Here is a 23,470-nt window from a genome sequence, read left to right as displayed (position 1 = left end):
GTGACACGCCCTTTGGGTTATCTAGCTAGAACACGACCGAACACTGATGCGTTGATTGACTTGAAACCAATACGATGCAGGAGTAAATCTGATTCATTCAACGAAATGATATTATACGTAGCACTAGTACACAATGCAATGACATACGGGTAGCCTCGTGCAGCGCCACTACAGCCGATGTGCAGTCCAATCTCCCTGGACCATCAAGCAGTTTACCCTAAAAAGCGGACGCAACCTGATGCACAGCCTCGTTGCTGACATCCCCCATGGAAGAACCAATCACAGTGCAAAATCCGGGTCCGTGCTAATAGCTTCACATCCTAGTATTCTACTCAGTGGTCATGCGGAGCTGGTTCGAAGGGGAGGCCGCCGGAAGCCTTCGATGCCTTGGTGGAAGAGAACTGGACAAGCGACGCGTAAGACGTACACCAAGAGTGGGTAGGCCATTGCGGTTCTCGACTCGCTGAGTTTTGATGGAGCAAAAGATGTCGAAACATTTTGTAGACCTAGGAGTTTGCGAATCGTGTCAATCGTCCTTGTGATTGCAACTAGCAGGCGCGAGTCGTGTGCTGCGTCGTCACCTGTCTGGGAACCTGCTGAGCTGAGGACGCCTCGCAGGGATGTGAATGCTGCAGTGAGGGATGGTACAGACTGACCTGCTACGTTGAGGCATTCTTCCAAGTCGTGAATCAAGGAAAACGAGGCGGATACATGATATTTGCACCTTCCCATTTTGCAGCCTAGTTATCGTCCTGAAGTTGAAGTTCTGGAGCTTTACCAGTGTTCTCGGTTTTCTTTCGGGGGGAGCAGTGTCCGAGTCACCTGGTGCGTCTTTGGACACATTTTGCCGCAGGTGAACAAGTTCTGCAAAATTTCAGTAAGGCTTAGGGAACGACGTACATTCGAAGACTCAAACATACCTGCTTCATCTTCGTCTCGCTTTTGTTGCAAGGACTCAAGTTCTCTTTCGAGTGAGAGCGCAAGATTCCTCCACGCATCCTCATCTCGCATTGCCTGGCTAGGAAAATGGGACTGAAGATCGAGGACATAACCTGCATATACGATTAGGCATCCTCGTCTCTGATCCAGCACGACGTGGAACACCTTGTCCAAGATCATCTGCGACAGCCCGGAACACGACATCAGCGATTGTTATTTTAAAGAGAAAAAATAACATGAACGGGACCTCCACATGCGACCTTTACCACCGAGTACGGATACAAGACTAATTTCCAAGCTGCGCTTTTTGCGCTTCGACCACTCAATATTTAGGACAACGATTTGAGTTTGCCGGCTGTTAGGGATGGAGTTGAAGTAATAAAGAAGTATGCGGACTACACAGTAAACGTTGAGCATGTATGACAGGTCGAGAACAGAGGAACACTCACTCAGCTTGGTGGTCTTGGCCTTGGTGGTTGAAGACATGAACGATCTCGAGAGTGTAACATTGACTGCCGATCCATTAGAGGTTAATGCTGGTAATATGCTGGGTGGCTGGAGAAGGCGTGAATGAGCTCTTCATAGTCCTGGGGAGGGCGCAAATCCAAAGGCAGAGAGACCCGTAGTAGTTCTGCAGTGAATGTTCCAAGAGCGCTTGTATGCCGGAAGGATGATAACTTGGAGTATCAAATGCTGAGAGCAGCATTCAGCGTAGTACAGGAAACTGGCGGCGAGTACTAGTACTCAAGTACTCAAGTACCACATTGCGCCGTTTTTGCGGCACCCAAGCGATCTAGCACCTGAATTGCGCCCGGCTATCACTGTGCGAACGCGCCCGAAATGAAGTTCCAAGCGATCATTGTCTCCAGACTCGGTCGCCGAGGAAAAAGAAGGCTTCAGCCGGATCAATCATCAAAAAGTTTGTTGCTTTGCGATACCGAAAATGATGGAATATACATTTTGTAGTATGCAAGTCTGCATTGATATTATCCTCATTCTCGCGCGTCCATACGTTCATATGTATTTTTCTCTCCTATACAACAGAATAACATACTGTAATATCTATGAGCCTCGTTTTCACTGATGGGTTCGGATCAGCAGTTAGATGAATTCTAGATAGTGGGAACTATGGAAGTTCTCTACGTGCTAGGAAATAACCAAGCGTTCCACCAATAGGAAGCAAATACATATGGAGCGTCACAGAATACCTGACTCTTTCAGAGCATTCTGCAGGATCGTCTCCTGGACCACAGAGAAGACGAGTCTGATATTTGTCGTATCAGTGGCTTGTGTCAAGCTATGACGCAGTGAGTCGTGAGTGAGGTGCAATAAATCAAACTGACTGAGGGTGAATGCTCAAACACGCCCGGTTGGCTTGCATAAATTTCCAGAGAACATATTTTGCCGCTTTATTTATGTCTGCGCCGCCTGTATATTCTGGGAAGTATGACTCCAGCGGAATCTGCAAAGCATCAAGGAATCTGCATGTGTTCGTGACAATGCTAAGGGATACATACCTTTGGTAGCTTGTTCTTAAAGACATCCATCTTGTTCAATAATAATATGATGGAAGTCCGCAGAAACCAGCGGGAGTTGATGACAGACTCGAACAGGATTAGTGATTCCTGCATGCGATTCTATGGGCAACATTAGCGACAAGTTACAACTCATAATTGCACATGCGCATGACCTACCTGGTTCTTCTCTTCTAATAGTACTTGGTCATACTCCGATAATGCTGTGCAGAAAACGATGCTAGTAACTGATTCAAAACAATGTATCCACTTCTTCCGTTCTGAGCGCTGGCCACCGACGTCAACCATATGAATCCTACCAAACCACAATAAAAAAAAGAGCTTTAACATGCCGACGTACTCACGAGAGCGGTCCCATGTTAAACCAAGTTTCAGTGATGCCGATGGTCTGCGCTCGAGCACGTAGTACATCATTTTCTGTGGGTATATAGTCAGGAGTGCCTATACGGAGCACCTCTGTAAAAAAACTGGAATGAACATCAGGAGCGTGTGTGATCTGAGGGAATACAGAGACTAACTAGACAGCTGAGTCCATAAGATAGAACTCACTCGAACAGTCCATCACCTTGGGAATGATGGGATCCTGCCATAACTCGTGGATGGCTTGGGCAATGTCAGCGGAGAAAACAAAATTGGGAGTGCTTTTAACCCTGTATTCTAGGATGTGTTTGGCCAATACCTGCCGAAAGTGATAAGTTGAGATAACAAAGAAAGCAAGGGAACCGACATGGTTAGCAGACATTACGCACTCCACATTCATACTACGCATCTGGAGAATGATGCCCTGCGCGGAGTCAAGGGTATTGCGATATATAGTCGGACGGAAAGTTAAGAGTTGGTCCTGGGTGAAGCCATTCTGATGAATAATTTTCATCTGTTTGGCTATTGTCGACTTTCCAGATGCGCCGGACCCTGAGGTTGAATATGAGCAGTAAGATCAAAGAGATGGGGTTGAACGGATAAGGGCACTTCATGAAGATGCAACCCCGGAAACGCATCACGATCATAAAGCAAAAAATGACATAGACATACTAACTACATGAGGTAGAGAGGAGGGTTACATACCGAGAAGAAGTATCTTACAAACCTTCCTAAACTTCCTAGAGTCTTCTTCCAGCTGGCGGTCAATAGCGTCTGACCAAGCCTTATGATCTCTGTCGCAGTCATAATGCTGTGCTGAGACGCAAATTCCCATGGATGGAGGCAAATAAGACAAAATGAGGGATAAGTAGGTAAGGATAGAGAGCGTTGCAAGGACAAGGGAGGGGACCCATGGTAGGACATGGAATGTTCAATAAATTACGACAACGAACATAATTGCTCTAACCATATGTAGGTTCCATAATTTATTATGCACTGATGGAAGTTACTATCCCACACATCCAAAAGTAGTAACGTGTGGCATGCTACCCTGTTCGAAATGTCATTAATGTAGGGTGGATGAGATGAGCAGCGTTCTCTAAGCTATCGTTTGTGTACATACCATGCACACTACACTCCACACATCTGCACTAGTCCCCCACTTGGCGCCTAGAATGACCTCCGGACACCGGTATTGCCGCGTCTGAATGTCATCTGTGAAATGGTGCTCGACCCAGGTAGCTACGAAGATGGAGAGCACCGCAGAAGCAAATGTCAATGAGTAGCCGTACAAACACGATGAGAAAGACGTAAGAGGAAAGGGACCAACCATTCCCAACATCTGCAATTTTGACTCTGATCTTCGTGGTGCTCTCGAGCAGGCTTGATGTTGTTTGATGTTTCTGCCAGTACTGAATCCATGGACATGACAGAGCTGGAAAGATTTGGATCGACAGTGTTAGAATCTACGAGGGACTTGGAGCTTGAAGCAGCGTGTGGTTGAGAGGGTGTCGTGACTGGGAGTTGGGAGGGTGCCATTTGTGTTAGTAGCGAAGGCCCAGGGGGGTGGGCAGGGTGAGGCGTCATCATCTTGTTGAACCCAGATGGATGGAGCGAGACGGTGGAGATGTGCTCTGCAGTAACTTCTGTCGAGTCTGCACGCTTGGAGGAGACGTCCATAAGGCCCAAGCCTGTTGTCGCAGCTGATCCAGTGGATCCATCCTTAGCCACAGAACTAGATCCGTAAGATCCGGGTTTGGAGGTAGCCTCGCCATCGATCTTGCTCATACCGAAGGCAAGCTTGTCGAACATGGGGCTGCTGCTGAAGGACGAAGATGGGGACAGTAGGGGCTGAGATCCGGTGATGAAAAAGGATTCGGAGCGAGGCGTTTGGTTACCGTCCTGACCTTTGGAAGGTGGGACGCCGACAAGTCGGGTAGGTGGTTATGTGGCATTAGCTGATGCGGCAAGCTCTGTCTGGATAATAGACTCAACGTCATCGACACTAATAAGAACATTTTCAGGTTTCAAGTCTGTCGGAAGTCATGGGGTGGAAGGAGAGGGAAAAAGAACGAACCTGTGTGAATTATACCACAACAACAGTGCATGTAATCCAGACCTAGGAGAACTTGTTTTGCGATCTGTTTTACGAGGTGCACGGGGACGCCCTTGTTTTGATGTCGTTTAATGAGGCCGAGTAGGTTTTCACCGAGGACTTTAGAAACCATGCAGACGTGAGTGCCGTTAGGACCTTTATGTCGGAAATGATCCAAAAACGACATAACATGGGATCGACCGGGGTGTGTGTGGGCATGGGATGTGGGAGGGTTGGGGTTGGGGGTTGAGGGAGAGTGTTGGATGTGATCAGACGTCGGAGTAACTTGATCTCATCGAGAGCGGTCTCTGTGTACCTAGGCGCGGACTTTACGATTTTGAGTGCGACATGACGATTCATTCTGATGAAGGGAAAGTGAGACTTATATATGAGAGTACGAGTGGGTCCGATATATGTGCCTGCTTACTTTGTGTCTTTTGCGAGCCATACTGTTGCGAAATGGCCCCAACCGAGTTTCCTGACTACGATATACCTGCCTTCTGAAAAGGAGTCACCTATGTGAACAGGATGATAGCCACCCTTGACGTAGTGCTCCCAGTCTCCTTCGTCTTCGGTCATGATGGATTGGGAGTGAGAAGAATAGGACCCGTGAGACATAGTGAAATTCGGGTATGCTGTAAAGGCAAACAATAAGGCGAGTTCTATCAAAAGAATAGCTGGCAATTAGATTGTGAGTTTTGATAGCAACGGGAGATAAGCACACCTTGAGCGGTAAACTGAATCTATTATATCTTTCACTATAAGGGAGATAAGATCAGGGACAACAATAGGAAGACGATGAGGAGGACGAGGATGTTACGGATGGATGTAGATGACGAGGAGGAGAGCTGGAAGGACCAGAAAATTCGCTTTGCCCAATCATATACAGCAATGCGGATGATGTTGATCTCGCCTTGCACCGTTATAGATCCAGCCAGGTGTGGTACACGAGCTCAAACACCTTGGCCCGCCGCTCGGGATGCAATTGGAGCATCGGAGTGAGAAAAGCGGAAATAGTGTCAGCTTCGTCTTTCGGGAAGAGGTATTTGTTGTGTGATAGCGCTTCGAGGGGTGCAGCGCCGAGCCAGAATCTGCTAATTGAGGGAGAGAGAGAGCCTGTTGACAACAATCAGCAGCAGACAACACCCAGAACTACTAACACGCACCAAGATAGTAGGCCCCCCTACCCAGATAAGACGCCAGCTCCCCAGAACGAGCTACTTGGCAAAACAGCATGCGTGACACTGATGGGAATGTGCGAGATCAAGGGCCGTGAACGCTGCGCTGTCGGCGAAGAGAAGACACCTATTCAAGCCCCAGGCAAATTAGAATTAGCCATTGCACGTACGAAAGAAGGAGCTCACCATGCGCGAACGAACACCACCGAAACTCATTATCATTTTAAATAATTTTCCTGTCGAAAATCATTGAATCAGCTTCCCAATCGGAGATTTAGTCACTGGCACTCACCATAATCCCCCAGAACATTATTCACCTCCGCACTCGGACTCTGCGTTATCGTTTGGAACTCGGATACGGCAGACAAATGCGCGTCGTTTATGGGGGACTGTTGGAGATATAAACGACAATAAGGCGGGCGGACACGTGAAATATTAGCTTATATAATCACGTTCAATACACAATACTGAGATTATCATGATCCAGACCTATGATAATGAATGTTCGTCAGTATCCACTCAGCAAGACATGCATGTAGTAAGAGTGAACATGATTCAGAGAGAAGATCATCAGTCTTTGATGGTAAAGCAAGAAATTCGATAATACCCGAGCGTCCAACGACCTCGCGTCAAAAGAAAAATGGATTCATTTAATTCGTCAGATACAGTGGAAGAATGTAGAAATTCGAATGTCTAGCAAAGGGGCTGGAGGCGATCTTCCTCAGCGTTTGCTCAACAACCAAGTTGAGCGTAGGCTTGTTGATCAAGCCAACATCCAGGCCTTCCTTGCGGCAGCGCAGGACAGCGTCCCACGAGCAGTAGAGCATCTCACCGAAAGAGACAACGTATCCAGCCTTGCCCTCGACGATCGTCTCGTCCTTTCCAGGCACAAACTCGTAACCGTCGCCGAAGAACTTGGTACCGTCCTCCTTGAGGATGTAAGGCACCTTCGACCGCGTGGAGAAGGCGAAGCGGAGACCACGCTCGAAGAAGACGCGCTGGATGACAGCCACCATCTGCAATGGGTCGGCAGGGAAGTAGAGCCACGACTGAACATCGGAGAGACCATTGTCGGCGAAGAAGGAGTTGATACCGAAGTGGCAAGTGTTGTCGGCCATCTGTCGACAAAGTTAGCCTAAGCATCAGATCTAGCATCAATAATCCACACACCTCATTAACACCAGAGTGCGAGAGGTGACTAAGAACATTGCAGTTGTTCAAGCGGGCCATGGTGACCTCAGAGATAACCATCTCAAGGAAAGCAGAGAACGTTGAGAAGACACCAAACTTGTTCGCGTCGAAACCGAAACCGGCAGCTGTCGAGAAGTTTCCACGTTCCACGTTCCATGATACCAGATGGAACGAATACCTCAGGGTGCTTTTGGTGGATAACCCCGAGACCAGTGGAACCCTCGAGATCACCTTTTTTGAAGTGAGCCAAGTTCGTAAATTTTAAAAATGAACTTACTGTCGATACCCATGACTTTCTCGGCAGCCTCCTCCTTGCTAAGCTTGTCCAGCACCAAGTTGACAGCTTCACCAAAGATAACACGGTTTGCGCCAACCTCCTTGGTGGAACCAATGTATGAGTACGGCACGGCTGAAGGCTTAATGCTCTGCACGGAGGCCAGCGAGGGCCTTATACTTGGTTTAAATGTCGCGGGCGATCGCTTCGAGTGCCTCTTCGATGTGAAAAAGCTTGTAAAGAATACGTTTCAGGATGAAGTCATGCTGAGAACGTCATAAGGATTTTATCGAAATGAATGGTAAAATCTAGGCGCACTTTTTGAGAACTTGTGCTCCTGTGTCCGCTAATCAACCACTCAACAGCCTTTGGCATCGCGCAATACGCGAGAAACACAAATGCATTACGCTTGCACGTTGCATCACTAATCGACGATGTGCAGCGCATTCAGCCAGCTGGTAGGATGGTTGTGGCAAGGACTATGATTGCTGCTGGTGTGCGGGGTGTCACAGGGATACAGAAGGTGGGCGTGGCTGGTGAGTAGGCTATTGATGTTATCTGTATGAACATGCACCGCACATACGTGTAGTGGTGTGGCAAATTTCTCTGAGCTGTAGGTCGCTACACGGAGGAGCTCTTCACAAAGGTCGTTATCGTCCATTCGATCCGCTTCGTCGGATATGTCGCCAACACTTGCGAAGAGGATTGGACTGGGCATGTTGGCAAAGAGAGAGATGAGGGAGGTACGGATGAGATCACGCAAAGAGATGCGAACGTCGTTGAATTTGTGAGACCACTGAGATGCGTGGAATGCACAAGGACATTGAGAATCGCTGCAAGCAGTGCCGGTCGCGCCAAATCCATAGCATGTTTACAGAGATGTGCATGTTCATGAAAGAACACTTGCACCTGAAACAAATATAAGCCAGAGCGATGATGATTGAAGGTACATACGAGGTCCATAATCTCGCGGAAATGAACTTCCTTTCGTGCTATACGCCGCGGGTCTTCTCGCGGAGTACAAAGGGCCTCGAGGACTCAAAAAGCCGCATCACTGATTCAGATACCAAACTCTTTATCATCTTGATCAACCATGTCGTCGGCCCCTACTGTCGCATTAACAGCTATCTGGACAGACGACCGAAATACATGTAAAGGCCGTCTACGCGGAAGCTATAGAGTGGACCAGGCCGTGGGAATGTTACAAAGAGAAATCTGCAAACATGTTACTATGGTGTACGGCCTCGAGGCCCTCGACCCTCCATTGAACCCACTCGCCATGCAGGCGAAGTACTTTCCAGGTAAGCTTCAACCCATCTTTCGTTTGCTGCAGCAGCCGACTCATTCATCCACTTCTTTTAAAGGTGCTGAGCCTTCAGATCTGCTCAGCGTCTGCAGCTCCACTGGTCTCACAGCAATAATCAGTCCTGATGCCGAGTCAACTGGTCGAATCCAGACCCACTTAGCTGAGCAGGCACAGGCAAATCAGACATCCGTGGAACGCAATACGACATTGGCCACTGATAGCGATAGTGCGACCACCTCTCAGTCCAGCACATCAGTCCAGTCTCGTAAATGTATGTTGTAACATGTGAATAGTCTACACACGCGCTGACCGATTTTCCACAGCCAAAAACAGAAAGAAACGAAATACTTCATCGAAGGCCAATCTCCCTCAGGTGACTATGGACAGCCAGCTTAAGGACATGCTGGCCTCGATGCAGAACGAGATTGCGGAGTCCCGGAGAGAGAATGGGAGCATGCGAAATGAGATCGAGAGCATGCGAAATGAGATCGAGAGCATGCGTAACAAGAACGAGAGGGTTCTCAATGAGAACGCGAGGATTCTCGGTGAGAATGGGAGCATGCGCAACGAGATCGAGAGCATGCGCAATGAGATCGAGAGCGTGCGCAACGAGAGTGAGAGGCTTGTCAATGAGAACGAGAGGGTTTCCGATGAGAACGAGAGCATTCGCAATGATCTCGCTAACCTTCACAAGCATCTAGAGGCGGAGAAAGTTAAACGCGCTCAGGACATTGAATCACTGAGAGAAGTAAGTCATCCCTCTTTGCGATCACCAACCCTGACAACAATTTCCCCAGGTCACTATGTTACTAGTCCCCTTGCATCTTCGTGTCCTACTCGACCTTGCACGTAAAAAGGTTCTGGAACACCTTGGCCACGAGACTTGGGAAGAACTTCGCGATACCCGCAGTGTCTATCAACTTGCAGATAATATCTTCAACGACCTCCTCAAACGGACGGATTTATCATTCCACCCATCACACCAGTCCATCCTTTTCTTATGTTCGTACAATAATGTTAGGCGGGCGGGAAATGTGGCCGCTCACAACGCAAAGGAGTGCGATATCAAGAGTGCAGTGGAAACCCAGGCACTGGACTCCAATGATCGACGATGCTTGGAACATTTGTTTAGATATACGTACGACGGGGCGCTCATCTAGGAGTTATCATGGCATTTACTGCACGACTAATACTTGTTTTTCACATTTGTATCATACAACTACAACCCAAATGCCATTGATAGCAGAATCCTCGACCTTGAGCCAACACAGATGTGTTCTAATGTTAGAATCGTCAACGTCTGGCTACAGATAACGCAATCCCAAGGACGGCAGAAACGGCTTGCTCGTACTTGCGCTGTGTGGGTTTGCAGAGGTCAACCATGCGCCCGCGGACGCCTGTGATATGTGAGTGGTGACTTTCTGGGACAAGGGCAGCAGGGTTTACCTGGGAAGATGCGCTGCAGACTGGGGAGCGTTGCCTTGAGCTTTGCCTCGCGTTCCGATTCGTTCCTGTCGACACCTGCTTGGAACAAGCGCTGATAGACATCCGCGAGCTTTTCGTTCGTCTCGGTCTCAAGACGGCTGCAGGATAACAATGAAATAACGCGTAATAAGTGCTTGGAGAAGAAATAAATACCTGATCCTCGTCCGCTCACTCTGATGGTTTTCGTACTCTTGCTTTGAGCGCGTATGATCTCCCTGGAGGGAAGCAAGCTTTGTGAATATGATAAGCAGCTAGGATACGCTGAACTCGGAAAAAAAACGCGTACCTCGGACTTGGCTTGCTGAGTTTCTTCGTCGCCGCGCAGTCCTTCTGAGCTCTATTCCAATTCTTCATGTTTGGCCCTCACTTGTGTAAGCGTCCGGGACGCAGTCTTCTCGTCTCGGCTGAGTGTCCCCAGAGCTTGACGCTCAGAAACGGCAAGGACGCTAGAAGATGCTTTTCTGTTTGGCACCGCATGTTTTAGTTCGTACCCAAGTTAAGATGAAGCATTGAGTTCGACAACCTGTGGGTTGGCAGTATAAGCATAACTGTTAAAGAAACCACAAATATCGTCCGCACCTTGACTGTGTCGCTGGGAGCGGAGTAACTTCAATGCGCAGTGCCGGTTGTGCAAAGGTTGAAAATGAGGTCGTGGTGAGGTTGGAAGGGATGAATCGGAAAGCAAGATGTGACACCGTAGGATGGTAGTAAACTCTCTCCTTCGGGTACAAGTGGTGTAAGGACCAACATGGATGGAAGGCCTGCGAATTCACCGGTTTCAAAGGCGTAAAGCGTACAGTGCTGCTCTAGTCCCGAGTCTTGACCTGGCCTACGTGGTAGCAGCTTGCGATGGACATTGCGCACAGGACAGGATCCTTCCAGACACTGGAGCAGACGATGGGATGGTGGTATCGGAGTCTGAGATGGTCTTTGAGCGCAAGATCAGTGTCGAATTCCAAGAGAAGGTCGCTGTTGCCCTGGAGACCAAAGCAGGCTTTCAGGAAGCTCTCAAGCGCGTTACGCTGCCTGCCAAGGCTGTTGACAATGTCGGTACCTGGGAGCTTACATTAGCGTGATGATGGGCTATAAGCCAAAACAGTACTGACCAGGTTTGACGAGAGGCGCCTTGCATATGTATGAAAGGAGTGACAAGACGGCGTAAAGAAGCGCAAAATCAGTCTGGCCCTCCCCGCGGTATTTGACTCTAGTAAGCAGCTCAGTAAGGATGGTCTCGATCGTAGCCATTTCTAAGCAATTGTGAGATAACTTTAAGTGCAAAAAATAAGTACTCACGTTAGATCAATGGATCCTCGTTCCGTAGTGGGAATAAATCGGCCAGACATATGTCCATCAATAGTGCGCGGGGACGAACTGGACCAGGTGGTGTGACGCGGATATACAGGGGCGGGGCAATCTTAACAAGGAGATCGGCAGGAGCAGAATGTTGGCTTCGTCTTCTACCTGGAAGGTTACGTCGATAGCGGCAAGGTCGGCGAGCACACTGACAATGGCAGGAGCCGTAATGTCGACTTTGTGCACCACCGAGTACTCGCTCACTGCAGAGTCGATCAAGGTCTGAGTCTGGTGCCTCGAGATGGTCGCGGGTGTGAGAGTGGTTGCGAAGTTCAAAATGTGCAGCGTCAGGAAGGATACGATCTATTCGATGGAACTTCATCAGTGAGGAGCAAAGGTCAAGTACGGCAGGTACGTACGAGAAGAAGCTTCAGGCGTGCAAGGGGATTCTCTTCCTTAACTTCTGGCGGTGGGCTGTTCTTTTGTCTGAGCATAGAACCCTTGACACCCAATAGGGTCTCCGAAAGCTGGCGGCTAAGGCTGTTGTCTTGGACTTGGGGTGGTGAACGAACGAGGGCACTTGGTTTGCGTTCAGTAGTGAGATTGTTGGAGCTTCGCTGGTCATGTCGCGAGCCGCTTTAATCCTCCGGACCCATACACCTTCACACAGTCCAGGCACGAGATGGAGTCCGTCAAGAGTTGGTAGATCGAAGGATTCCATCTTGCACGTGAAACGATATATGGGAGGGAAGAAGTCTGGCAACGATGAAGGATAGACGGTGGACTCTCCAGGATTGAAGGAAAATTTGGTACTGGTTCCGAAGTCATTGCGGCGGCGTTCTTCTGGAGTTAGCCTATGTGCCCGGGCTGCATACAGGAAACGATGAGCGAAAACTGAAAAGCGGAACTTGACACTCACAATTCATTGCTCGTAACAGCCGCTCCTCATCAATGAAGGGAATCTTGACGATCGCTTCCCACTCTTGTTTCTTCCCATTTAGGTCTTGCTCGAATTCGATGGGGTAGAAGTCCAATATCGGTGAATTTGAATCGTACATTAGGTCCTGTGGGTGATTAGTCTAAAGTATGACGCAGGTCGTTGAACATACTTGATATGCTTGCTGAATGTGATCCATACTCGCGGCGGGGAGAACGCCCATCAATTGTTCAAAAGGATGGAAAGGTTTGCCCAGCTTAAGATCTGACGTTAAGCTGGTAGTAGATCTGATAAAGTTATCCCGTGGCAGATCTGTTTCATCAAAGAAACGAACACGAAAGAGGGGACGGGATGCTTCTACAGAGTCGTCGTGGTCCTTGTGTAAAGCCCGTACGATGGTCTCATAGGGCAGCAGGTCTGCTTCGGCCTCACGTTCGACGTGCTGAACTGACACTTCAAAGACACTTCAACGACACCAGAGACGCCATACCGTTGCTTACGAAATCGAACCATGTGACTGTTCAGTTTTCGTTTTGCTATTATCAGTAATCACCGCACCGTCCAAGCACTGTCCATTAATATTGTTTATCTCGGACTCGGGCTACTAGTACCATTAATATTGCTCTTCAATCTTGTCTCGTTCCTTCTCGTCCGAACCGTCTTAGTGCTTCACGCCGAAATTCGGTGTGGACCAAATCTTGGCCTCGCGCAGCACCACCACATTGCTCTTCAATCCGTCTCGTTCGTTCTCGTCCGAACCGTCTTAGTGTTTCACGCCGAAACTCGGCGGGTCTCCAAACGAAATCTCAGCCTCCCACGTGCTCCGACTCTTATTGCCCTCCACCAACTTCACGACAATGCAAGAAAACAGTTGCTGCTCGCCGCTCTGCAGAGTCTGCACAAATTCAAGCGTCAGGGTCAGTTGTACTGCTTGCCATCCTCCACTCCCTTCTTTCCGCGTCATTACTGTGCTTTAATCTTGCTGTTTACAGATGTCGCACTTCTGAAGGTATTTCTTTGTTACATAAATTCATTCTGTACAGCGCGGGTGGCAACCCTTCTTGCGATGTCGCTACCTGATCAACCTTCTCCCTCGTCAGACACCTCTGCACGTTTGACTCGCTCATCAATATTGATCGCACCGATCGCACCCATTCTGGCCCGACTCACTTATGAAGGCTCATCGACGAGTTTATTGGTTCTATGACTGTAAGTAGCTATTTTCAAGATCTTCGAAGTGAACACCAGACGCTGAGACTTCGTACAGGATAAACTCGCAGACACGCGTGCAAAACTCACCAATCAACACGCCCTATGTGAGAAACTCGAGATGGACCTACTCGCTCTGGACATCAACAGCGGGAGTGGACCAAGAGAGGAGGGTGGGGAGAACGGACCTATCTTTCCATGGAAGGCTTGCTTTTGAATGGTGAGTAGTCTTTTTCTGTCTTGTTTACTGTGTGTCCTGTCATCCTAGGTCATCATCTCTTTCGACTCGCTGCGCTAGCTTGTCTCACTCACCACGCTGCACTTTGTTCTGCCTCTCTCGTTACCTCCCTTGCTGTATGCTCTCGCCTCGTCTCTCGCTACCATACATTTTAGATTGCCGTCTCCGACTCTCGTTGCCCTACATCTCTGACTGTCTCTTATTGCCGTCTGTGTCTCTGAGTGCTATGTAGTTGTTATCAAAACAAAATATATTGATTTTGAGCTATATACAATTGTGTGCACAACGAAGGGTATCATAAGTCAATACAGTGAGAATGTTGCTGGACAGAGGTGCGAGTTTGGTAAGGAGGGTACATTTAGCGCTTGTTGACGAGTTTCAATATGGAAAAGTGTGAACTGAAAGGAGCGTTGCTGCGAGCGAGGACAGCAGAGATGAGAGCCTTGTTGGATCTTTGATAGAAACAGTAGCGTAGGCTAGAATGAGGAGGTCCTGAGACGCAGAACTTTGAAGACGAAGTTCGAAGACAGTCTGCAAACCAAAGAAGATAAGTCGAGAAGTAACACGCACCGAGCTACAAGTTCGGACCAAGCGCCTCGTGTGAGAACTCGATGTTGATGTGCTCGACAAAGTTTGAAGTGGGAGCGAGTGTGGTGTGACAAGTTGTGACAGCATGAACTTCGAGTGGAAGAGATGGTGTAAGTCAAGCACTATGAAGCCGGGAGATAAACGAACTAGTGCGGGAGCGAGCTGTGAGTCTGTAGAATACAATGACGAGGGATCGAGGTCAGCCGGTGCGCTAGAAAAAAAGATATGGGGGGTTTACCTCCTCCTCCCCTTGTAAGTTAGGTAGGGTGAAGTTTGGGCCTAGCTCGAGCAATTTTGACTCGGGAGACGAGCGGAGTAGCGCGGGAGCGAGCTGTGTATCTGCAGAGTAGGATGATAAAGGATTGAGGTCAGCCGGCATGATGGAAAAAAAGATATGGGTGGATTACCTCCCTCCTCCCCCCTAAGTCCCTCAGACAGAAGTTCTCGGGCATAAGTCGAGCAGTTTTGACGCGGGAGATGAGAAAAGTGGAGCGGGAGTGAGCTATAGACCTATAGAGTAGAATGACAAAAGGTCGAGGTCAGAAAGGGCGATGGAAAAAAGTTATGGGTGTATAACCTCCTCCTCCCCCCTCTAAGCCACCTAGAGCGATGTTTTGGGGTATAAGTCGAGCAGTTTTGACGCGGGAGACGAGAAAAGTGGAGCGGGAGCGAGCTATAGACCTATAGAGTAGAATGACAAAAGGTCGAGGTCAGAAAGGGCGATGGAAAAAATTTATGGGTGGATTACCTCCTCCTCCCCCCTCTAAGCCACCCCGAGTGAAGTTTGGGGCATAAGTCGAGCAGTTTTGACGCGGGAGACGAGAAAAGTGGAGCGGGAGCGAGCTATAGACCTATAGAGTAGAATGACAAAAGGTCGAGGTCAGAAAGGGCGATGGAAAAAATTTATGGGTGGATTACCTCCTCCTCCCCCCTCTAAGCCACCCCGAGTGAAGTTTGGGGCATAAGTCGAGCAGTTTTGACGCGGGAGACGAGAAAAGTGGAGCGGGAGCGAGCTATAGACCTATAGAGTAGAATGACAAAAGGTCGAGGTCAGAAAGGGCGATGGAAAAAATTTATGGGTGGATTACCTCCTCCTCCCCCCTCTAAGCCACCCCGAGTGAAGTTTGGGGCATAAGTCGAGCAGTTTTGACGCGGGAGACGAGAAAAGTGGAGCGGGAGCGAGCTATAGACCTATAGAGTAGAATGACAAAAGGTCGAGGTCAGAAAGGGCGATGGAAAAAAGTTATGGGTGGATTACCTCCTCCTCCCCCCTCTAAGCCACCCCGAGTGAAGTTTGGGGCATAAGTCGAGCAGTTTTGACCGCAGAGGCAAACGGAGTGGAGCGGGAGCGAGCTGTATATGTGTAGAGTAGGATGACCCAGCGCCGAGGGCAGGAGGGTCGAGGAAAAAAAGTTATGGGTGGAAAACCTCCTCCTCTCCCTCTAAGACCGAGTAAACCAGAGTTGAGGGTATAACTCGGGAAGTACTGTTCCGTTTGACAAAATTCTTGGCGCGGGAGCATCGTGGACTGCGAATTTCGCAGCCCAGGAAGTGTCGAGTCGGCCGGGGATCGTGGTGAGGAAAGAAAAATGGAAGAAGGTGATCAAGTGGGTGTGAGAAATTAAGAAAAACACGGTACCCTAAGTCAACAATTACTCAACCTTTACACAACATTAAGGAACCGGGATTTCTCGCGGGAGGATCGGATTTTCAGGGGCTACAAGATGAAGTAAAAATGTCTGAATGAAATGAGGGCCGTGAACCATATATTTTCCCACGGCCTCATAGAGTAGAGGATGGAGGTTTCTATCAGGAATCTGGGCGGAGATGAAAGAGTCGATCTGCTCTACAGTGCGTATCTTATGATCTGGATCCAGGAAGATCAGCAGATGCATATGAGGCAGACCACACTTTTGATATTCAATAGTGTAGACCAATCCCGCAACCTTTCCGAAGTAACCTTTGTGAACCTTCTTCAAGAGGGCCTGCTGCTTCTGATAGAATACGCGAGCCACCAAGTCTGGACGGTCCGTAGCGCTCTGGCCTGTGTGAGCAATTGTCAATAATAAAGTCATGCATGATGCATCAAATATGAATTCTTACCGGGCAGGAGATTGTCGGTAATCTCGGGCCAACTCCCATTGGCGGTCATCGTTAGGAAGAGATCTGGCTTTTTGCATGCACGGCAAATGGCCAAGGAGTCTTGCAGCAACTGCTGCATGTACCGAGGGCTTCCGGCATGAGAGGAGGGAAGTATTATGGAGCGACCTGTCTCAGCTAAATCTTGCATGCCATCATTGAGGAGATTGTCGGTCAGGCCTCGGTAGCAGTCCGCCCTGAGCTTCTTTTGGTTTGATCTGATCCAGTTCAAGTTACCTTGTTCGATTGAAGCCCAGGCATCAACTCTATATTGCTGGAACAGCCTTCCACCACGAAAGATGTTGTTTGGGTCGATGCGAGCCGGGCGGAGATGAAGGCGGTAGGCATAATAAAGTAGCTGGGTCACTTTCTTTGCACGTGCACGTCCACCCCTTTTCTATGTTCAGAGGGATGTCGAGATGCCAGCCCTCCTCACCGGAAGGAAAGAGAAGAACATAGTGAAGGGTTGAGTATGCATGGCTAAGCTGGCTCACACGTTGAAGTTGGCCACCTTGAAGTCGTAAAATGATGTCGTGTTTGTCGGACACCTCCTCGGATCCATCTCCAGGAATAATCACAGCAATTTCATCAGCAGTGGGAAGGTTATATCTTCGACCATCTGTGCCCTGCTGGAAGTGAATGCGTGCACGAACATCTGTGTGCTGCTCTGGAGGCTTCTCTCGCATTACTTGATAGGCCTGCTTATAAAGAGGAGCGTATGGATGGTTTCGGTACAGCATGTCATGCAGCACTCTGAGGGTATCATGATCCAGACCTTCATTTCCAGGTCGGTGTGCCGATCATTTCGGCGCTAGCCTCACAATCGAGCATTTAGATGGTTTATGATGCCAGTCCATTTCCCGTCGTATCCGACGCAACCCGCACTTTCCCGCACATAGTCCGTCGTTCCCGCGACCCGGTACTTTCCTGCGCATCGGACTACCCGGTACCCTTCGGAAACCCGCTAACCCTATGTCCAGTCCATCCTCGTGTGTTCCCACTGGTGAGTAGTCAAGTTTTACACATAACTGATGTCGTAGATAGCGCTGTTACATATGTTCCCACAGACCGCAGTGCCTCATGTCCGTTTACATACAAAACATCGGACTTCGTTACCTGATGCTATTTTCGCCTATAGGACTCCGGGTTTCTACGTAGTTAGTATATAGGATGATAGGATTCGGACCAATAGATCACCTTTGTTTAGTGGGACTTCCCATTTACTTGGTCCATGATCCCTTGATACCTAAGATACCTTGACACCTTGCCCAATAGCGCAAACATTAGCATTGTGCTCCTTCAATGCAGCAATATATAGTCGGCGACTCACGGGATGGGTATATTTTGGTTCATTTTAGTTGTTTGAACCGTTGTTTAGATGCAATGAGTTGTCTAAACACATTAATCACATCAGATTATTGTCCGTTTCTATCATTATTTATAAAGAAACCCACAAAAAGGTATATTACACTTGGCTGCAGGGGAGGGAAATTTCACTCGAGAATGCTGTTCAATTTGCTTGTGTTGCAGCAGCCAAATTGTGTAATGAATTGTGTAATGAAAGTGCCGTTATAATTTTGCTTTTCTCGATGCCAACTCCCCTATAGTAGGAAAACCACACTATTTGTCCGTGTTGTGCCTGGAGCGCAGTAGGCGTGCGGATTACTGTCCACTATATCGTGTTTGGTACGCAAGTTGTTTTTTTTTGACTCCGTTGAATTTTACCTCTCGAAATTTTCAATTAGGAAAGTTTTTTCACACCATTAGCGATTTTCTTAAGTTTAGCGAGCTAAGCGTATCTACGGCCACAAAACCACGCGAGATTTACAAAAAGAGGTTTTAGCGAGCTAAGCGTTTTTCACGTGGCGTTTGGCGAAACTGCCGAGCTAACCGCTGATACGCGCAAACCACGCGAGCTGGCGAGGACAGTTCGCACACCTCCTCCCATACTTCTTTGATGAAATGAGACAAGGAGTATTGAGAAATTACCATGTCTGTGCCCCAAGCAAACATACTAATATTTGTGATACAGCATGTCGAGGCGATGGTGTCAGATTTAAGTCACACACAGCTTTGATCCCATATTTTGGATTTACATCCGGAGTACGTCATGAGTTTAAAAGTAAGTAACCCCATAAAGTGTTTGACAAAAATCTGATGATCTGCAGAGAATTCAGCGACTATGACAAACAATGAAGCGCTCTGACTCAGGGCACAAACACAAGAACACGGCGAGAGGACACCGAAGGTGAGTGTCCTGCTAAGAAGTCTAGGAGGTCCAACAAGACAGCGAAAATGTCATGCTCCGAGCCAAAGAGTCGTGAGATTAAACTCATAGCAACTTGACATCCATGATGCGTGACCTGGTTCAATTGCTTCCATACAGTCAGCTACAGTATTGCAAAGGAGATCATACAAACTGAGGATAAATGTACCCACACACAGGGGGCCTCCAGGATCCCCATCTCATGCACAAGTAGGTTGTATAATTTGAGGATGAATGTACCCACACACAGGGGGCCTCCAGGATGCCCACCTTTGTACTGGTACACAACCACAACATTGACAGTATGCTGAAGTAAGATAGATTCAATGAGTTGTTGCACATGTTCTATGATCATTAGCACAACTAAAATTGAATCGAATTTTAATGTGTCCTGTTTAACCTCAACCAGTCACACTTAGGTATATACTGATGACATTCTATGCTTTGACATCTGAACATCACATCTGGTAACATCACATCTGGTATTTAGTTAGTTATGCCCATGACATTCTATTGCTTTCTCTGTTTTATCCTCAGTTTATACAACCTACTTGTGTATGAGATGGGGATCTTGGAGGCCCCCTGTGTGTGGGTACATTTATCCTCAGTTTATACCACATACTTGTGTATGAGATGGGGATCCTGGATGCCCCCTGTGTGTGGGTACATTTATCCCCAGTTTGTATGATCTCCAGCGAGCCCATCTCATGCATAAGCAGATCATACAAACTGAGGGGAGAGCAGAGGTATAGCAGTCCGTGCTTACGGATGAAGCTTGTCTCTATGAAACAATGCGAGGATCTGCAATCTATATCATGCAAAAGGAGATCATACAAACTGAGAATAAATGTACCCACACACAGGGGGCCTCCAGGATCCCCATCTCATACACAAGTATGTGGTATAAACTGAGGATAAATGTACCCACACACAGGGGGCCTCCAGGATCCCCATCTCATACACAAGTATGTGGTATAAACTGAGGATAAATATACCCACACACAGGGGGCCTCCAGGATCCCCATCTCATACACAAGTAGGTTGTATAAACTAAGGACAAATGGATCCTAGGGTTGATCCTGGAAGTGCATAAACTGAGGATAAATGGATCCTAGGTTGATCCTGGAAGGGCTCATAACCCTAAACCCTGTTTATGGGATGCGAGGTCATGGGAATAGATAAGGATGTCGTCAAGATATACGATGACATAGACATCCAGGAGGTCGGCAAAGATGGTATTGACAAAACGTTGGAAAGCCGCGGGTGCATTGGTAAGTCCCTCGGGCATTACTAACCATTCGTAGGAGCCGTAGCGGGTTCGGAAAGCGGTTTTCCACTCGTTCCCTTCCGCCATGCGGACAAGGTGATAAGCGGAACGCAGATCTATTTTAGTATAAACTTTGGCACGGCTCGGGGAATCCAGAAGGTCGGCAATGAGGGGAAGTGGGTATCGGTCTTTCTTGGTAATGTTATTGAGTCCTCGGAAATCCACACAGAGGCGTAGGGATCCGTCCTTCTTTTTGACGAAAAGGACCGGGGCTCCGTGCGGAGAGGAAGAGGAGCGAAGGAGACCGGTTGCAATGTTCTCATCGAGGAACTTGCGTAGAGCTGCAAGCTCAACCGGGGAAAGGGAATAGATAGTGCCGATGGGTGGGGAAGCTCCTTCCTCTAAGTCGATCTTAAGGTCGTAAGGCCGGTGAGGAGGAAGTTGACTAGCTTGACCTTTATCGAAGACATCCGCGAACTCGTGATAGTCCGACGGAATCCCGGAAAGGTCGGGTGGATCGGAAGGAAGGGTGGTGGACTTAAGGTCGACACTGGTAGCGCGAGGGTATATGCTGAACTGGACCGATCCCTCAAGTTTACAGGCCCGGCAAAAGGCGACTGCATTGACTAGGGAAATGTGAGGAGCGGTTTTATCAGGGGATGGGCCCAAAGGACCCGAAGGTTCAGAGGGGTCCGGTGAAGTTGGTAGAGGATTTTCTGGGTGAACCGGAAAATGTGACGTCGGAGGGTTTGTTGGCATTCCATGGGGAATCGTCCGGAAATCGATGCTGCCCATAACCCAGTCAATCAACGGATTGTTTTGGGTGAGCCAGCTATATCCAAGAACGATAAGACAAGATGAATCCAACGGAGTAACGTAAAACGTATTGGAGGTAACAACACCGGACGGAAAACGGATTGGTAGATCTATTGCTTCGGTAATCGTAGCGTTCGAGGTACCGTCAAATAACTGAAGCGGAAGCGGTGGAATTGCATAGGTAGGTAGATTGTGCTTACGAACAAGGCTAGTTTCTATAAAGCAATGCGAAGACCCACAATCTACAAGAGCCGGAAAACCGGAAATATCGGAAAACGTCAGGATGGTAACTAGAGGTTTCAAGGAAGATGGATTAGAGAATGCGACAGCGTTGAGTCGTAACTCCAGTGCATGGGTTGAGTCAACGCGACTCTCATCCCATGCGGAGGTAGGAGAGTCGCAGACTAGTTTTTTGCCTCCTCAGGAGCCTCGGAAATAGCTTCCGGGACCACTGTAGAAGCGCGGCCTTTGGCAGCGCGGGAGGTAGACTTGGAGCAGTCCCGGGCAGTATGACTGGGTCCGCCGCAGAAGAGGCAGAGCTTATTGTCCATACGTCTCTGACGTTCCTCGGTAGTTAGCTTACCGTCCTTGCCTAGCTTCGAGGTAAGGTCCGGGGTTTTTGTGGCCGAGGAAGCCGAAGGCGTGTAAGGCTTTGCGGGTTTACTTCCGGACGAAGCTGTCCGGTCAGTAGAAGAGGTCGACTGCCTAGCAGGAGGGTTGGGTGTGGATGCGGAGGTGGAAGGCTTACTTTCCCGGGAAACTTCCCCCTTACGTTCCCAGTATCGGGCATCGATAGTCTGGGCGAGGGATTTGAATTCCGAGAGCGTGGTGGGTTTGCCTTGCCGGCTGATCTCGTCTTTGATGCGGGCCGGGAGCCCGTTGTAGAACTGGCGGCGTAAAGCACCGTCGCCCCATCCGCGGACTTGGGAAGCAAGCCGCTGGAATTCAACGATGTACTTGTTGATACGCTGCCCGTCACGTAGGTAGAGTTGCTCGAGTTGCATTTCTGCATCCCCGACAGGGTCATGGGGGCCGAAGTTGGTTTGGAGTTCCAGCAGGAACTCGGAATAGTCGTCCATCCAGTCCGGACGGTTGCTATCGTCATCGGAAAGGAGGTCGGGCTCAAACCATTCGAGGGCCATGCCCTTCAGGTAGGATTGGGCGAAGTTCACCTTAGCCCGGTCAGAGCGGAAAGCACGAGACTTGTTCTGGAAGTTGAGCTCGCACTGGACAAGGAATGCACGAAGCTTCCGGGGCTCAGTACCGTCGAAGGTATCTGGTTCCCGAACTTTGACTTTGGAATCCTCGGAAGCGGGTTTCCGAGAATTGCGGGCGAGGTTGTTGATTGCCTGTGATAGGCGAAGGAAAACCCTGTCCTGAGCGTTTAGACCTACGTCTTCATCGTCAGTTGGGTCATCGGGAAGACCACCCCATCCGCCTCCGGGTTCATCGTCAGGCGGGCCTCCACCCGGCATATCGTCATCACCGTCATCCGGGCCCTTGGGCTGTGGAAGATCGGGAGTGGAAGCGCGGGTTGGGGTCATCGGGTGCGGTCGGTTGGTTATCTGGGAAATACTTTGGGATGTGCCTTGCGTACTTGCACGACGACGAGAGAAACTGGAGAATCCGGTAACTGTGGGAACCGGATCGCGTCGGCTTGCAAGGAAGCTGGCGGCTGCGAGGTTTGTACAGGTATTACTGGGAGCCATACAGAATGTAAGTATACTCGGTAAGGTGTGAGTTCGAATATACTGTTAAGACCGTGCTCAAAGGGCAGATCTGAAGGGCTTTGGCTTCAGCTCGTGCGCTGCGCCCCTTACCCGAGTACTAGCCCTAATTTCCGGGAGCAGGAAAGAGTTCCCGGTTCGTCGGGAAATAAGCCGGGAACGTATATGTAGTTTCCCGGGTCGTCGGGAAACAACTGGGAACGTCGGACGGAAAGGTGAAGACTACCCTAGACGAAGTCTAGTGTAGAAACCGGCCGATGTAGACTACCCGAAGGTAGAGACGGAGGGGATTGTCTTTGAGTCGGGAATCAATCCCGAAGACACAGAGGGGACAGGAAACGGAATGGGCAGAGTCTAAGATGATATTCGAACTGAGGAACTACTACGGGTTACAAGGGTTTATATACTATACACTTTCCGATGGTAATCCGTCGGAAGCGCAGTCGTCGGAAACTATGGCTATGTAAAATGGAGGCTAACGGAAATGAACTGTCATCCGGGCGATCGAGAATGGAGCCGGAAATGAAAAGGACAAAGGGAAAGACATAAGATGAATGGGAAATGAATAGACTAACGGAAGGTCAAGAATGAAGTCGGATATTAACTGTCAAGAAGGATCCGGGCGCA

The 23,470-nt window shown here is 48.9% G+C and overlaps 12 protein-coding genes across 12 annotated transcripts; 1 reads left to right on the top strand and 11 right to left on the bottom strand.

Moving 5' to 3' along the window:
- Window positions 1–365: 365 nt before the first annotated feature.
- Window positions 366–1,297, bottom strand: DEU56DRAFT_347321 (uncharacterized protein). Its single transcript, XM_041345785.1, has 3 exons — window positions 1,187–1,297; window positions 921–1,119; window positions 366–864 (listed from the first exon to the last, which is right to left on the bottom strand). The coding sequence occupies exons 2-3, from the start codon at window positions 1,117–1,119 to the stop codon at window positions 578–580; spliced, it is 486 nt and encodes a 161-aa protein (XP_041208658.1). The 5' UTR covers window positions 1,187–1,297; the 3' UTR covers window positions 366–577.
- An 839-nt stretch (window positions 1,298–2,136) lies between these two features.
- On the bottom strand, window positions 2,137–3,865 carry DEU56DRAFT_945853 (heterotrimeric G protein alpha subunit; the record flags this gene model as incomplete). The annotated part of the gene is made up of 8 exons (XM_041359027.1): window positions 3,540–3,865; window positions 3,202–3,386; window positions 2,993–3,153; window positions 2,819–2,941; window positions 2,634–2,769; window positions 2,457–2,576; window positions 2,283–2,401; window positions 2,137–2,236 (listed from the first exon to the last, which is right to left on the bottom strand). Exons 1-8 carry the CDS (start codon window positions 3,667–3,669, stop codon window positions 2,137–2,139), a joined length of 1,074 nt encoding a protein of 357 aa, XP_041208657.1. The 5' UTR covers window positions 3,670–3,865.
- On the bottom strand, window positions 3,866–5,439 carry DEU56DRAFT_347317 (uncharacterized protein). The gene is made up of 5 exons (XM_041345784.1): window positions 5,357–5,439; window positions 4,912–5,290; window positions 4,165–4,741; window positions 3,958–4,076; window positions 3,866–3,885 (listed from the first exon to the last, which is right to left on the bottom strand). The coding sequence occupies exons 2-4, from the start codon at window positions 5,114–5,116 to the stop codon at window positions 4,046–4,048; spliced, it is 813 nt and encodes a 270-aa protein (XP_041208656.1). The 5' UTR covers window positions 5,117–5,290; window positions 5,357–5,439; the 3' UTR covers window positions 3,866–3,885; window positions 3,958–4,045.
- Window positions 5,314–5,797, bottom strand: DEU56DRAFT_803586 (uncharacterized protein). Its single transcript, XM_041353229.1, has 2 exons — window positions 5,654–5,797; window positions 5,314–5,591 (listed from the first exon to the last, which is right to left on the bottom strand). Exon 2 carries the CDS (start codon window positions 5,545–5,547, stop codon window positions 5,353–5,355), a length of 195 nt encoding a protein of 64 aa, XP_041208655.1. The 5' UTR covers window positions 5,548–5,591; window positions 5,654–5,797; the 3' UTR covers window positions 5,314–5,352.
- On the bottom strand, window positions 5,664–6,516 carry DEU56DRAFT_347536 (uncharacterized protein). The gene is made up of 4 exons (XM_041345786.1): window positions 6,400–6,516; window positions 6,294–6,343; window positions 6,096–6,234; window positions 5,664–6,045 (listed from the first exon to the last, which is right to left on the bottom strand). Exons 3-4 carry the CDS (start codon window positions 6,163–6,165, stop codon window positions 5,852–5,854), a joined length of 264 nt encoding a protein of 87 aa, XP_041208654.1. The 5' UTR covers window positions 6,166–6,234; window positions 6,294–6,343; window positions 6,400–6,516; the 3' UTR covers window positions 5,664–5,851.
- A 179-nt stretch (window positions 6,517–6,695) lies between these two features.
- On the bottom strand, window positions 6,696–7,693 carry DEU56DRAFT_347231 (uncharacterized protein). Its single transcript, XM_041345782.1, has 3 exons — window positions 7,576–7,693; window positions 7,278–7,529; window positions 6,696–7,225 (listed from the first exon to the last, which is right to left on the bottom strand). Exons 2-3 carry the CDS (start codon window positions 7,356–7,358, stop codon window positions 6,758–6,760), a joined length of 549 nt encoding a protein of 182 aa, XP_041208653.1. The 5' UTR covers window positions 7,359–7,529; window positions 7,576–7,693; the 3' UTR covers window positions 6,696–6,757.
- Window positions 7,685–8,341, bottom strand: DEU56DRAFT_803583 (uncharacterized protein). Its single transcript, XM_041353228.1, has 2 exons — window positions 7,891–8,341; window positions 7,685–7,838 (listed from the first exon to the last, which is right to left on the bottom strand). The coding sequence occupies exon 1, from the start codon at window positions 8,288–8,290 to the stop codon at window positions 7,997–7,999; it is 294 nt and encodes a 97-aa protein (XP_041208652.1). The 5' UTR covers window positions 8,291–8,341; the 3' UTR covers window positions 7,685–7,838; window positions 7,891–7,996.
- Window positions 8,342–8,616: 275 nt separating this feature from the next.
- On the top strand, window positions 8,617–10,126 carry DEU56DRAFT_803579 (uncharacterized protein). The gene is made up of 4 exons (XM_041353227.1): window positions 8,617–8,873; window positions 8,937–9,149; window positions 9,202–9,626; window positions 9,676–10,126. Exons 1-4 carry the CDS (start codon window positions 8,666–8,668, stop codon window positions 10,036–10,038), a joined length of 1,209 nt encoding a protein of 402 aa, XP_041208651.1. The 5' UTR covers window positions 8,617–8,665; the 3' UTR covers window positions 10,039–10,126.
- On the bottom strand, window positions 10,105–10,971 carry DEU56DRAFT_347116 (uncharacterized protein). The gene is made up of 4 exons (XM_041345780.1): window positions 10,943–10,971; window positions 10,650–10,886; window positions 10,325–10,578; window positions 10,105–10,275 (listed from the first exon to the last, which is right to left on the bottom strand). The coding sequence occupies exons 2-4, from the start codon at window positions 10,715–10,717 to the stop codon at window positions 10,172–10,174; spliced, it is 426 nt and encodes a 141-aa protein (XP_041208650.1). The 5' UTR covers window positions 10,718–10,886; window positions 10,943–10,971; the 3' UTR covers window positions 10,105–10,171.
- DEU56DRAFT_347158 (uncharacterized protein) lies at window positions 10,944–11,842 on the bottom strand. Its single transcript, XM_041345781.1, has 4 exons — window positions 11,657–11,842; window positions 11,470–11,610; window positions 11,137–11,417; window positions 10,944–11,082 (listed from the first exon to the last, which is right to left on the bottom strand). Exons 2-3 carry the CDS (start codon window positions 11,606–11,608, stop codon window positions 11,170–11,172), a joined length of 387 nt encoding a protein of 128 aa, XP_041208649.1. The 5' UTR covers window positions 11,609–11,610; window positions 11,657–11,842; the 3' UTR covers window positions 10,944–11,082; window positions 11,137–11,169.
- On the bottom strand, window positions 11,843–13,108 carry DEU56DRAFT_347236 (uncharacterized protein). Its single transcript, XM_041345783.1, has 5 exons — window positions 12,928–13,108; window positions 12,766–12,868; window positions 12,576–12,720; window positions 12,076–12,523; window positions 11,843–12,019 (listed from the first exon to the last, which is right to left on the bottom strand). Exons 2-4 carry the CDS (start codon window positions 12,814–12,816, stop codon window positions 12,087–12,089), a joined length of 633 nt encoding a protein of 210 aa, XP_041208648.1. The 5' UTR covers window positions 12,817–12,868; window positions 12,928–13,108; the 3' UTR covers window positions 11,843–12,019; window positions 12,076–12,086.
- Window positions 13,109–17,198: 4,090 nt separating this feature from the next.
- On the bottom strand, window positions 17,199–17,516 carry DEU56DRAFT_703219 (uncharacterized protein; the record flags this gene model as incomplete). Its single annotated transcript, XM_041347344.1, has 1 exon — window positions 17,199–17,516. A coding segment is annotated over one exon (318 nt), but the record flags the coding sequence as incomplete, so codon positions are not given.
- Window positions 17,517–23,470: the final 5,954 nt, after the last annotated feature.

This window comes from Suillus clintonianus, assembly GCF_016758775.1.
Source record: "Suillus clintonianus strain FC179 chromosome Unknown DEU56scaffold_34, whole genome shotgun sequence".
Taxonomy (NCBI): Eukaryota; Fungi; Basidiomycota; class Agaricomycetes; order Boletales; family Suillaceae; genus Suillus; species Suillus clintonianus.
Note: the sequence above shows the minus strand (reverse complement) of the source record. Positions and strands in the feature narration are given on the sequence as shown.

Bases quoted from the DNA above. Each gene is read 5' to 3' on its own strand.
- DEU56DRAFT_347321 (XM_041345785.1), bottom strand. From the start codon at position 1,119: ATGATCTTGGACAAGGTGTTCCACGTCGTGCTGGATCAGAGACGAGGA. The intron at 865-920 runs GTATGTTTGAGT...GAAATTTTGCAG, and splicing joins GCGAGACGAAGATGAAGCAG to AACTTGTTCACCTGCGGCAA.
- DEU56DRAFT_347116 (XM_041345780.1), bottom strand. From the start codon at position 10,717: ATGAAGAATTGGAATAGAGCTCAGAAGGACTGCGCGGCGACGAAGAAA. The intron at 10,579-10,649 runs GTACGCGTTTTT...GCTTCCCTCCAG, and splicing joins CTCAGCAAGCCAAGTCCGAG to GGAGATCATACGCGCTCAAA. The intron at 10,276-10,324 runs GTAAACCCTGCT...CACATATCACAG, and splicing joins TCTGCAGCGCATCTTCCCAG to GCGTCCGCGGGCGCATGGTT.
- DEU56DRAFT_347317 (XM_041345784.1), bottom strand. From the start codon at position 5,116: ATGTCGTTTTTGGATCATTTCCGACATAAAGGTCCTAACGGCACTCAC. The intron at 4,742-4,911 runs GTTCGTTCTTTT...CACCTTCCAAAG, and splicing joins TTGTGGTATAATTCACACAG to GTCAGGACGGTAACCAAACG. The intron at 4,077-4,164 runs GTTGGTCCCTTT...CCATCTTCGTAG, and splicing joins AATTGCAGATGTTGGGAATG to CTACCTGGGTCGAGCACCAT.
- DEU56DRAFT_347231 (XM_041345782.1), bottom strand. From the start codon at position 7,358: ATGGTTATCTCTGAGGTCACCATGGCCCGCTTGAACAACTGCAATGTT. The intron at 7,226-7,277 runs GTGTGTGGATTA...CTTTGTCGACAG, and splicing joins CGCACTCTGGTGTTAATGAG to ATGGCCGACAACACTTGCCA.
- DEU56DRAFT_347236 (XM_041345783.1), bottom strand. From the start codon at position 12,816: ATGGGCGTTCTCCCCGCCGCGAGTATGGATCACATTCAGCAAGCATAT. The intron at 12,721-12,765 runs GTATGTTCAACG...AATCACCCACAG, and splicing joins ACATTCAGCAAGCATATCAA to GACCTAATGTACGATTCAAA. The intron at 12,524-12,575 runs GTGAGTGTCAAG...TCCTGTATGCAG, and splicing joins GCTGTTACGAGCAATGAATT to CCCGGGCACATAGGCTAACT.
- DEU56DRAFT_803586 (XM_041353229.1), bottom strand. From the start codon at position 5,547: ATGTCTCACGGGTCCTATTCTTCTCACTCCCAATCCATCATGACCGAA.
- DEU56DRAFT_803579 (XM_041353227.1), top strand. From the start codon at position 8,666: ATGTCGTCGGCCCCTACTGTCGCATTAACAGCTATCTGGACAGACGAC. The intron at 8,874-8,936 runs GTAAGCTTCAAC...CTTCTTTTAAAG, and splicing joins GCAGGCGAAGTACTTTCCAG to GTGCTGAGCCTTCAGATCTG. The intron at 9,150-9,201 runs GTATGTTGTAAC...GATTTTCCACAG, and splicing joins ATCAGTCCAGTCTCGTAAAT to CCAAAAACAGAAAGAAACGA.
- DEU56DRAFT_347158 (XM_041345781.1), bottom strand. From the start codon at position 11,608: ATGGCTACGATCGAGACCATCCTTACTGAGCTGCTTACTAGAGTCAAA. The intron at 11,418-11,469 runs GTCAGTACTGTT...GTAAGCTCCCAG, and splicing joins GGCGCCTCTCGTCAAACCTG to GTACCGACATTGTCAACAGC.
- DEU56DRAFT_803583 (XM_041353228.1), bottom strand. From the start codon at position 8,290: ATGCCCAGTCCAATCCTCTTCGCAAGTGTTGGCGACATATCCGACGAA.
- DEU56DRAFT_347536 (XM_041345786.1), bottom strand. From the start codon at position 6,165: ATGCTGTTTTGCCAAGTAGCTCGTTCTGGGGAGCTGGCGTCTTATCTG. The intron at 6,046-6,095 runs GTGCGTGTTAGT...TGTTGTCAACAG, and splicing joins TAGGGGGGCCTACTATCTTG to GCTCTCTCTCTCCCTCAATT.